General features: G+C 46.5%; 1 protein-coding gene across 1 annotated transcript in view; it reads right to left on the reverse strand.

The window, feature by feature from the left end:
- Positions 1–467: 467 nt before the first annotated feature.
- Positions 468–12,520, reverse strand: part of ME3 (malic enzyme 3) — a 53,605-nt gene continuing 41,552 nt past the window's right edge. The window contains exons 7-13 of the mRNA XM_029960930.1: positions 6,165–6,262; positions 4,870–4,983; positions 4,129–4,234; positions 3,405–3,547; positions 2,076–2,249; positions 1,551–1,649; positions 468–736 (exon numbers count right to left, since the gene is read on the reverse strand). Of these exons, the coding sequence (XP_029816790.1) occupies positions 575–736; positions 1,551–1,649; positions 2,076–2,249; positions 3,405–3,547; positions 4,129–4,234; positions 4,870–4,983; positions 6,165–6,262 (896 nt within the window). The 3' untranslated portion in view covers positions 468–574. The remainder of the gene's footprint in view (positions 737–1,550; positions 1,650–2,075; positions 2,250–3,404; positions 3,548–4,128; positions 4,235–4,869; positions 4,984–6,164; positions 6,263–12,520) is intronic.

Consider the following 12,520-nt stretch of genomic DNA (forward strand, 5'->3'; position numbering starts at 1 on the left):
ATGGCAGTGCCAGGCTGTGTGACCCATGCACTAGCTTAGGTTGGTTAAAACTCCCCAAACATCAAGGACTTTGGAAGCAGAAAAGGGTAGTGCTCCCCAAGTGTGCAGCTCTCCCAGGGCAATGTACACACTTCCTATCACATCCAGAGAGCCACAGGCAAAGTGTGGCTGTCGAGTGTGAGGGATGACCATGCATGCAGCTGCCACCTATGGAAGTGGGGGTCTGAACTTCTTGTGGGCACTTCCACTAGGAATGGGACTATGTGCTTCTGAGGTGGCCCAGGTAGCTTATCCCAAGGCAGCTGAGCTGAGAACAGGCAGTATGTTAAGCAGTCAGCAATATGCAGTGCTGACTGACGGGGATGGGCTGCAGCTCTCTCCTTGGAGTATCCCCTGTCCATCTTGGAATCTGTTTTATTCTCTACTGACATGTTCCCACAGAGAAAAAGCAGCAGCAAATAAAAAACTACTTGGAATAATTTACTTTTACCATTCTGCAAGCCTGGAGGTGCATTTATATCAGCAATGACAGGGGATCTGATGGCAAAAATGAGAAAACAGTTCTCGCAAAACCTTATATATTTTGTGTTTCCATGGCTTCGGGGGGCCACCTGTAATCATCAAGAAGAAACGACTCATAATCGGGACTGTAAATGAACTGTTTCACAAAGGCCTCCTTGTCTGCTGGCTCAGGGTACCAAGAAGCGAGGCCTTGCTTGTAGGCCCAGTCAACAATCTGCAAAAAGATAAGCAAAGTGAACTGGTAACATTGGCATGTTATGAAGTTGAAACCAACTGCAGTTTGGCCCTGGCTGTATTTTCCCTCTTCCCTTCTCTCAGAATTGTGCCCTTTTTTGCTTTTTTTCTCGCTGTGCAATACTCTGAGTCAGCTGCACTTCAGGCCTTCACAGGGAATGGAAGCTGCCTGCAACTACTGGCTGGTAAGAAATGCACACCCCAGCCCTGGCAAAATGGTTGGGGGGTGCAATTGAAGGGGAGCAGCCCTTTAACCACCTCCACTTGCACCCTTAAGCTCCTCAGCTACGCTATGCATCCGTCAGTAATCTTAGCAGGCCAATGTGATTCTCAGTGGGTGTCTCTGAATGGGAATTACAAATTTGATGTAAACAGGGAACCAAATCCATAATTAGACAACAATTCCAGATCTGAAATAGTATTTAGTTACTTAGGCCCCTATTAAATAGAGGAGGAAAGGTTCAAAATAGCAATTTGGAACCTAAAATCTTTTGGCAACTTGTGTCATGTTTGAATTTGACTCTAAATCTCACTTTTTGAAGTGCTGAGTTCTCACAGCTTCAAGCAATAAAGCAGAGCTGTGTGAGCTGAGGCACCCAGAATGAGAATATATTTTTCACATTTGAGCTTTAATGATGGAAGAAATCAGAGCAGCAATTCTGGCTAGAAGAATTCCTGAGAATCATTGCTCTAGGCTTTAGAATAAGTTAAAAAAACCACTAAGCAAAAATGATGCCAAGGCAATTCCTGCCCTCCCTACCAAGGAAAGTGGAAGTAAGAGTGGAAGTACTCACTTTCACAGCAATTTTGCGAGACACATCTCTGATGCTGCCCAAGGGGGGATAGAGTCTTCCTTCTGCAAGATTCTGCTCAGTCACCTCAGCAGCAATAGCCTAGAAAGAAAAGCAAGCTAGTTTATAGAGATGGACTCAAGCACATACCACATTCCCTAGCATATGGTATGTGGCTGAAACCTCAGCAGCATCAGAGCTCGGACTATTTCTGAGTGGGAACTTGTGACCTGTTCAAAATACATGCGCTACTCATTTCATTACAGACTTCAAAGTGGAGCCAGAATGGTGGAGGTGCTGTGCTAGGACAGCAGTTGTGGAGAAGGAGGAGAATCCTGTCATGGCTCCTGCACCTGCAATGGAAACTTGAACTTTCCCTGAGCTGGAAAAAGGCTGCAGCTTTTTGCTACGCTGTGCCATTTCCACTCCATTCCTTGCCCTGGGCCAGGTTCTTGAAAACACCTGAAGTAGGTGCATGTGCCTCTTATTATCTTTTCTTAAAATATTAGTTAAATGCCAGTTGCAAACCTCTGCTGTCATGAGGAAGATATCATCAGAGATGTGCCGGACTCCGCAGGCAGTGACTCCCAGTGCCACTCCTGGGAAGACATAGGCGTTGTTTCCTTGGCCAGGGAAGAAGGTCTTTCCATTTGGCAGGGTTACCTTTGGGAACGGACTCCCACTTGCAAATATTCCCCGTCCCTGATCAAAGAGAGAGAAAGAGGCATCCAGATTCAGAAGAGAAATCTTAGTTTTGCTGCTCACCATGAACTGTGCTTGAGGGACATCAGTGACTAAGTGGACAAATCTCCAACCAGTCAGTGAGAGGCATCTCCACCGGAGGCACCACCAGCTGACACTTCTGGAGTACCTTGTCCCCAGAGCCAGGAACAGGGCCATGGACAGGGCCACTGAGCACTGAGTAGGTTTTTGCACTGCAAGTTCTCTGACCTTCTGAGGAGTTTCTCTATCCATTTATCAACCATCTATGGAGTGTGAAGAAGGACTCATGAGGGATAAAGGTCTGGGGCTGTGTGATTGCTCTGGCCATAGGCAGGTGGTGGGGAGGGAAAGGAAACACTGAGACAAGGAGTCCTCTCATGCCAAGTCAATCCATATGACAGTAATTCTTCAGTGACACTGGGTCTAAGTTGGGTGATGAAACCATTACATAAACAATTACTTGACACAAACTGCTAAGGATGAGACATCTCAGACAGCTGTGGGTGAAAGAGGCAAACACTTTCTTTACCCAAAGTAATTTCAGTTGGTAGGGACCCAAATCCTGCTCACAGCAAGGTCAGCTATGACATCAGACCAGGTTGTTCAGGGCTTTATCCAGTCTGGTCTTAAAAACTTGAAAGGTCAGAGACTGCAGAAACAATCTGGGCTTCTCTTCCCCCTCCTGACTCTCCTCCTCACAGTGTAAAAGTTTTTCTTTATGACCAACTTGAACCTCTCTTATTTCAACTTAGACACACTGTCACTTGTCTGCCCACCATGTACCACTGTGGTTTTCCTTGGTACAGTCATGGCCACAGTGTATCCAGAGCACCCAGCTTCCCTCCACTGAAGTCCAGTACACAGAATAGTTTGGGTTGGAAGGGACCTCTGGAGATCATCTAGTCCAATCCCCACCAAGGCAGGATCACCTAGAGCAGGTGACACAGGAACGTGTCCAAGTGGGTTTTGAATGTCTCCAGAGAGAGATAGTCCATGACCTCCCTGTACAGCTGGTTCCAGTGTTCTGCCACCCTCAACATAAGGAAATTCTTCCAAACGTTGAGGTGAAACTTCTTGTGGTTTAGTTTATAGCCATTTCTCCTTTTCCTGTCACTGGGCACCACCAGAAAGTACCTCGGTGAGGCGGTAGCACTGCTCCGCTGTGCACTCCGCTTTACTTGTGGGGTTGCTCAGGGCAAACACAATGGGCCTTTCATTGAAGGCTGCCATGTCCTTCAACAGCTTCTCAGTGAAAGCTCCTGCAACAGCTGCGACACCTGAAACAACAACAGCAGAGTGAGGCAGTGCTTTCTGACTGTCTGACTTTCGTGCGTTGGGCTGATCCCACTGGAACGCCTCTACTGGAAAATGAACCATCGGAGGGAACAGGCTTAATCTCTGGAGATAGAGGTGAAGATGTTTCTTTCTCATATTATGGTGAGATTAAAAGCCTGTCTCAAAATAAAACCCTCTGCTCCTCTGGACAGAGTGGGTGACAGTGTTTTGGCCAGTCTGATTGCATCACTCTGACTCCCAAAGACCTGCCTGAGGTGCCTGTTGTCATTCTCATCCTGGCCAGCCTGCCAGAGCCATGTTTGTTGCTGAGAGCCTCACATCCTGCCTCCCCTAGCACCTCTCTCTACAGCCCTTTCTGGAAGGGCTCCTACAGCTCCAAAGGAGAGGAAGCCTGTGCCCCAGGGCTGAAGGGGAAAGGATATGGAGAACTCAACTGAAAAAAATGGGGGTAAAAGAAGCTTATTTTGGTTTGACTACAAAAACAAAAGGAGACTCTAGAAGAAAGACAGAAACTCTCCTAAGAACTGAATTGACAAGAAAATTTTTATTAAGTGAACTCCACCTATAATTGCTGTAGGTTTCACTTTCTGCACAACCTCTTCCAATGAGTCCACACTGGGATGATCCTGGGCAAACAGTTCTTTCTCATGGTTCAGGTGGCTCCTGCCCTGTGAGGAAAAAGGAGGAGTCAAGCTTTGGTCTGTTGGCAAAAGTTGGAGACATAACTTAGTAACTCATCTTCTTCAGTTCATTTCATCTCTCAGCCCTCTACCTAAACCAGATTCCACAGAGCAGGACCTCAGCATCAGCCAGTCAGGCACTGAGGTGTTGGTGTAATGTCACATTGGGCTGGTCCCTGCTCCTCTCACCCACCAAACTACATTGTGTGGCTGGCATACACTTGTACATAAAATACAAGTCTCAAGTCTGAGGAGGGACAACTCTGAGGGGACACAGGGAGTCCAAAATGCAGCTGGGCCAGGCTGGGTCACCAAGCAGGGCACAACGTCGCTGTTCTAATACCCCATATGACATGCAATACCTCCAGCACTCCTTGGGACTATGGCTAGCAGTGTACCACTTTAGATGCCCAGCCCGAAGCGTTGCCTTTAGAGCAACCAGTGCTGCTGGCACACTGTTGTCCCCATGAGACCTAGTCCTCTGAAAGCAGGAACAGCTCTGCAATAAAACTGCAGCCTTTACTCTAGGGCTGAGCAGGAGTCCAAGGTATCTGTCTGCTCTGGCCTCTTTAGCTGGCATGGCATGGCAGGGGAATGGGGCTCAGCTCTGAAGACAAATTCACCTTCACAATCAGTCCCTTGGAGTCTACCATCCAAATTTTTTTGATGGCATCATCTCGTGAAATTCCTTCCTTTTCCATGGCCATGAGGATGAGATGAGCTATGCCCAATGCAGCCTGAAACACAGTATATAAACACTTCATTGGGGTATCATCATCTTTTGTGGGGGAAGATTTTAAATGAGAGATGGGTTGGGTCATCTCCCAGCACTGCACAAAGCAGGGAGACTTTCTGCTCCATGGCTGTACAGCGCCATGGCATGGGGCTGATTTTAGCATTGTAGGTGCTGCCATAAATAAAAAACCTCACAATCATTCAGTAGAGTAGGCTGCAGGTGGAGCTGGAGCAGTGGAGTTGGTACCTTGACAGGTAGAGGCTGTCTCCATCATTTGAACCAGCTGCTGCAGGGGGGGAAAAGGGGCAGACACTTAACAAATGTTGCTGGAGATGCCAACTACAGAGGAACTCACAGCCAAGTGGGAGTCCTGCAAGAGGAAAGTCTTTCTCCCATTCCTGCCTGGAAAAGCAGCCCTGAACATGCTGTGTTGGTGTCTGTGGTTCTACAGCTGTGCCTGGCCCTCCTGCCCCAGTGGGGACTATAACAAAGCAGTAGGGTCTCTGCACCACAGAGATGGTGACCAGAACAGATGTGTCTGCCAGCAGGGGTGAAGAAAAAGAACAAGCCAGCTTTGTTTCACTGTGGGATAGAAAAACAGTAACAGAGCTTCCCAAAGTTCCACCATGGGCAAGAGCTGAGATAGGTCCTGAACTGTTAGTCCACAGACAAGGCTTCAGAGGCTTTTTCTTCCCCCTCTCTCTTTGAGCAATGTGCCATACAGACTACCTGACGTCTGCCATAGGGCAATATGACTGACTCCAAAAAGCAAGCTGTGCTCTCACAGTCCTGTGAGTCTGAGTACTTTGAACTCTACCACTAAAGAAGTTCTGGTTTACCCTAGATACCAACCCTGAGGACTCAAACCAGCCTCCTTAATATTCTTGTGGCACTCTGGCTCATAAATGACCTCTATAAAGGTAGTCACTTCATGGGCAGCCTCGTAGTATCCAGGGAGTCTGCCCAGGACTTGTGGGCTAAGAAGTCACTGAAAGATGGTTGGTAACTTCCACCTAGCAGCAAGATCCACCTGTGGGGCCCAATCCCACCCAGTGACAAGGAACCTGCTTCTGTGCTTTGTTTTCAAGAAGTCAAGCCTTGCAAGAAGTTTAATAGTTGACTTTTCTCTCTCTAAATTTGAAGTTAGATCATATTTAGGAATGAGCTTAAAAATATTCCTACCTCTCCAGCTCCCTGGAAAACAAACCTCTGGTCAGAGAGCTTGTTCTTTGTGATCCTTAAGGCCGCAATGATGCCAGCGACTGCAACAGATGCTGTGCCTGAAAGAGAGAAACACCATGAGATGGACATGGTGGCAAATGGATTGTCTACCCTGCTGACACACTGTTAGAAAGACTGTGGTACAAACCATTCTTAGATTCTGTCATTAAAAGATCAGAGTGCCCTCCCTATGCTGAAATATTAATATTTAAATTTCCCTGCAAGGCAGAAGAACACAAATTTCCCTCGATGTAGAGTCAAAGGGACACTGAATCCTAGAATGTCAGAAGAAGTTAATACCTGACTCCCAAGGGTTTAAGATGCATGTGACTTGTCTGAGGTCACATAAAACATCTGTAGCAGAACCTGGGTCCCCTTGTCTCAAAATCCTTTGTGATCATGGAGTTACCATCCTATTCTCCTATTTACCTTCACAGCCCAGCATCATCATTTGTTTTTACTCCCCTAACACTCTGATACCCCGACTCAAAGCCATCACGCCTTGCTGCCAAGCATTAAGGAGTCATTCAGAAAAGGAGTTGGTCCCACATTAATGAGAAATATTGCAGTAAATGGAATGCAGAGTCCTGCTGTTACAGCCACCATGATATCTACAGCTTTCCATCCTTCAAGGGAGGCAGATGTCCAGACAGAATAAAGCTTTCTTTACCTCACATAAATCACATGCAGTATTAATCTAATGTCCTATCCCAGATGAAGGAACATGGTGGGAAGAAATCAAATAAGGCACAAGCTAATAAGAATTCAAGCACTGGTGGTATCTCAGGTCACCTGGGCAAGCTGGATGCAAGTGTTAAAGGGGATCTGGGAATGAAAGAGGAAGTTTGATCACAGAATATGTAAAGCTGGAAGGGACCCATAAGGATCATCCAATCCATTGGTTTTATTCCTCAGCATTTTAAAGGATACCAGTTTGGATGTTCCCCAGTTCTGATCTATCCCCAGCTCTAATGCTGGTCTCTACAGTCTCATCTTCAGAAGCTTTGTGAGAAATCAGGGAGTTCACAAGTAACGAGTTTTGCGTGGGTGGTCATGGGTAGGGCAGGCAACAAACACTTTTAGGCTAAAAACCTGATTTCACCAAATTTCCAGCATTTCCTATTTTCTTGCCTATGTAATCAGCCAGTGCATCAGGGTTTCAAGCAGCCAGTGCTTCAGTGAGGTCCCCTGCCGGGTCCTTAGGGCCTGGGGTGCTGCCAGGCATCAGGAACAGCTTGGCTGGGAAACAGCAGCTCATGAGCAGACATGACCACAAGCAGTGACACCAGCAGATGGAGCTGCCTTGTCTCTCAAGGACCCAGAAAACAAATTCAGCTTTACCTGCTCCTTTTCTTTAGTGTAAAAACTACAGCTAAGCTAGGAATCTACTGATATATCACTGGGGAATGATTCATTCTTTTATTATTTCCATGCAAGCAGAAAACCTAGTGGCAGCATAGTTACTCTGCCAGAAACGTAATATAATTGACATGGCTCATCTTGTTTAGGGAACTTGTATAAGCCACTCTGACAAAGAAAATCTTTATTGGCCAGACCAGAAGTATTGTTTAGTACCATTTGTTCTCCAACATTTTGTGCTTACAACTCAAATGAGTTTAGTTCTCCAAAAATTAATAATTAGCCTCCCTTAAGAGTGATTCTGGTTTAGCAGAGATGACAGTGGCCACATTCCTGCAGCAAATGTTACTACCATGGTGTCCACACCAGTACACCAGCTGCAGAATGGCAGCATCACTTCACAGAATCATGGAATGGTTTGGGTTGGAAGGGACCTTAAAGATCATCTAGTTCCAACTCCCCTGCCATGTGCAGGGACACCTACTAGACCAGGTTGTTCCAAGCCCCATCCAACCTCGTCTTGAACACTTCCAGGGATGAGGCATCCACAACTTCATGAGGGCACTGCAAGAATTCATGTCTTAAACAAAAAATAGACTAGACTAAAAGTTGACAGCTTTCTAAGCTTCTTTCTTGAGATGAATCACTTGAGACACTTGCTTCAGCACCCAGGATGAATTCCCTCCATTAGCTCAGAAAACAGTTTGTATCATTACATTTCCAGATCCAGACAACCTGAGTCCAGTCCTTTTAAAAGGGAGTTGATCAGGAGGGAACCAGCCACTGTGTGCCCTGCTGCTTCAGTATTACCATGTCAGACAACTGAAGCAAGTGTATAAAGGATTTCCTCTTGCTTCTCCAGCAGTAAATCTCTGCCTCTTAAAGCCATATTTAGAGTAATGTATTTGCCTAGTGGAATGCCATTGGACTAGAAAAATTACAGAAAAAGATAATGAACATTCAAGGAATTTAAAAGAACACCACAAAATTGCCTAGTTTTTAGATTTTGTGTTTTATGAGTGTCACATATCTAGTCCATGCTCATTCTTCGTATTTTGGTAAGTCTGTAATTGGCAGGACTGCTTGGTGTGCTGCCATGCCAGATGCTAAGGATGGGACTCTAAATAAACATGTATTATCCTGCTCGTGCTCGTGCTGAAGCAGACACCTGAACTGGGTCAAATGAAGTGCACCCTAGAAGAGTAACTACCACCATATTTTTGTAAGAGAGATGAGACAACTGCAATACATGTAGATGCTTCTGTTGCAGACATCTGAACTGTGCAGGAAGGGATCCCACTGTGGCAGTTTTAACTGCAAAGAAATGGGGAGAGACCAGGGTCCCACAGTTGTCAGCCATGCCAAGCTTGCGACAGGCAGTAGAGTATGAACATCTATGTACACTCACACATGTTCACACACTATCTCCCAGGCTTACTTTGCCTAGAAATCCCCACATCCCTTTGGGGGTGGGAGTGGGAAACTGATCAGAGTTAAAAATCCAGAAGTAAAACAATTACAGTGTGACAGTGCGTCAGGTCACAGCAAGAGCAGCAATAAATGCCAGGAAAGTATTTAAAAGAGGGAAATGTAACTAGAGAAATACCTTGTTTCTCTTGGTCCCGACCCAGGAAAAATTTCTTTATACCCTGTGATTGTCAAGAAGTCTGATGGGACAAATGCTGCCATCTGCAAACCCATTTAGGTGGAAAATGCTCTTGAGAGATTCAGTAGAGGGACTTGAGGTATGTTTTAAAGATTTCACTAGCACAACTTTGAGAAGTGAGGTGTATGGAAAAAAAGGGGGCATGGATTCAGTCTGCAGGATAGCATGCATTTTACAGAGCAGAGACCTGCGGGACTGGGTGTGCCATTACTCATCCCCCTGCACTTGCACTGCAGCTCTGACTAACAGCAGGACTCTATTCAGCTTTGCCACTCCTAATCCTCCTACTCTCTCTCCAATGTTTTTCTAATCCTCCACATCTCCCAAACTGCATCTCACCCCCATTACCCAAGTAATAAAGTTTCTGTACCTTGGCCTTAGCTCAATATTTTTCTTTGATAATTACAATTTCTAAGCATGGAACAACAGAGCATCTCTATGGAAGAGAGTTCACAGCTGGTTCATGTAATGAACTGGCTAATCACTGTGCTTCGGTTCTGAAAGAATGACAAAATCAGACTGGGGCAGGGAACTCCTCACCATGAGTTGTGTCAAGAAAAAAACAGTCATCCTTTGACATGCTGGTCTATCTGCTTTACAAAGAGACTGAATGCTGCTGTTGTGGATAACTGCTTCCCTCAGTAACTAGCAAGAGCCAGCTTGGCTGTTCTGTATCTGAGGTAAGATATGGAGGGGCAGAGAGAGAAGAAATGAAAGTGCTTGCAAATCATCCTTTCTGTCCAATACTCAAAGTGAATACTCAACACAGTATCACAAAACAGCAAGCAGACCGCAGGAGACACTCTGCAAAGTCCGGAGCAACAGGACCAGCACAGAAGAGAGGCATTTAAAACTAAGGTATACTCAGGAACATGGCCATCCCTGTTGGAATTAACTTCTGGCACTCAGGCACATTCAGAATATTGTAAAACATAAGGAAACTCCCTCTGGTTTGATATTGTTGATGTTCCACATCTAAGTGAAAACAAGCCCCAGTAGATGTCAGTAGAGCTACAGTGGAGTAAAACGCGGGAAAAGGATCTACAGCGTGGAGACACTGCACAGATGGAAAAGGGTGCAGCACAGAGGCACCCATGCCCGGGGATGTTACCCTTCCTCAGAGTGGGGACAGCAGACAGAGGGATGAGCAGCATTGCACATGGAGACATGGGCAGCACTGGCATGTCACCAGGGAAAGTACAGCCCAGTGTGGATGTCAAGGCTGTGCTCTGGGTGACAGCACCCAGTGGCTAAAGCAAGGGACACAGGAGGAACTGTGGACCCTGTGGGTGCTTGGGGGCAGGAGTCCCCTCACGTTAAAGGCTGTCAGTGCCCAGTCCCCTGGCCCAGAGGGCTGACTGAGGTGAGCTGAGCATCCCCACCTGGTGCTGAATCCTTCTGACAGCAGCAGTGATGGGAACCGCAGCAATACCACTGCCTGTTTCTTCACACCCGTGTGGGTGGTTCCCCCTTCTCCACAGCACACTGGTGGAAGAGATGGCCAAATTCATACTGATCTTTTATTTTTGACCTTTGACCTGCCTGCTTACAATTTGCCCTGTCAAAACCATGCCAATATGAGGGCTCAGAGAACAGCAAACTCCAGTTTAACAGCTCCAGGAAAGGGCAGCCAAGAAAATATATCTAAATTTATGGATGAGGAGGAAGCATAGGGCTTTTCCAAATCCTGGTTCACATTAACTCCCTGCAGCAATCCCGCCCATTACTGGAAAGCAGAGTGGAGCTTGTCCAGATCCACTCCAAATACATAATTAAAAGTCAAACACAACAAAGCTGGAGCAAAAAGCTGTCGAAGTGTTGCAGCTCAAGGTCTTCCCCTACATGGCTGCGGGGTAGTGTTAGCCTTCCCCCAAAGGGCCTCTGTAAGGCATTAAGAAAATAAACCTAGAAATTATGTGGAGTACATCAACAAGAAGAGAGGTAAAATGCAAAGCATTGATGCTCAGGAAAGAAACTCTCTCTTTAATAACACCAGGGACACTGGTGACCCAGAAGATGTGGTGGCATGAAGAAGAGCTGCCTGACAATGGAGATGCCTAATGTAGGTCATCTCTAGGTGCCTGCTTTTAATCCTTCCACTGTGAAGTGCTCGGACGATACTGTGCCTCACCATAACCACAGGTTATAGCCACCGCAGCGCTGTCCTGCAGCACTGCCCTCCCTCCAGCCTATGCAGTGCCAGCCTGCACACCAGTGTGCCAACATAGACCGAGCCCCCGAGCCCACACAGGCAGAGGCTACCAGGCATGTCAGCACTTTGCAAAAAAGCATCCCTGTCCCCATCGCAGCAGCGGAAATTCTGTGGATGCTGTTCCATAACCACAAGCTAAGCTAAATCAGAACACAGCCCTGTTCTTCTGTTCATTTTGCCTCTTTAGTCTGGACTTAAAATATCACAGCTTAACACAGAGGTGATCTATGCTGTTCTTCACTGCAAAGGAGGAGTTGCAAGTGGCATCCAATGAACAAGAAAAACAACAAAGAAGAAAAACAGGAGAGGGAAAGGAAACAAATGTCATAATCCCCAAAATGACAGAAGATCTTTACAGAGCTGCACCACCAAGCCCAAGAAACTGGGGCCCATTTACAGACTGGACTCCTTACTGTTCTGAGCTGCCTGGGCAGCAGTCAGTGTGTGACTTCAACACAATCCTAGGAGCCGGCCCTTAAGTAGTTAATGTAGTAGCACCAAGGGAAAACGCAGGAGCCTCTCTGCTGCAGGGCACAGCAGGTCCAGAGGGACTGGTAATGGTGAACCTCTACAGGACTAAGAACATCTCCACACCTATCCCCAGGGAAAGTGTGCTGCTTGAGAGCTGCCTGGCAGGTCATTGCCTGCTTTGTCCTACAGTTTGCTATTGTACTGCACTCCCTTCCTATTGTGTTTCCCCCCTCCTCAGCTTCCTGTGATAATTACCAATGCATTTTCCATGCCAGCTGAAACAACAAAGTAAGAAACTGCACCATTTTAATCTGCTGAAATTAGTTACTGCTGAGCCAAAAACTCCTTTCACCTGCTTCTCACAGAACACGCAAACATGACTGCAAAACAGGCCGCATTTGCACAGGATTGATTTCCAACTTGCCCAATGTTTTAAGCCACAGGCACTGGAGTCAGCCTGTTCCCAGACTCAGCTGAGGTCTGGAGCACTGTTCCTTCATCCCAGACACTGTTTTCTGAAGTGTCCTGGAAAGGTTATGGAAAGGTTATCTGCTAGGATAATGAGAAAAAGTGGTTGGTGGGTCAAGAGATATTTTGAGGCTCATGAGC

This window comes from Manacus vitellinus, unplaced genomic scaffold, assembly GCF_001715985.3.
Source record: "Manacus vitellinus isolate BGI_N305 unplaced genomic scaffold, ASM171598v3 scaffold_2_pilon, whole genome shotgun sequence".
In the NCBI taxonomy this organism is placed as follows: domain Eukaryota; kingdom Metazoa; phylum Chordata; class Aves; order Passeriformes; family Pipridae; genus Manacus; species Manacus vitellinus.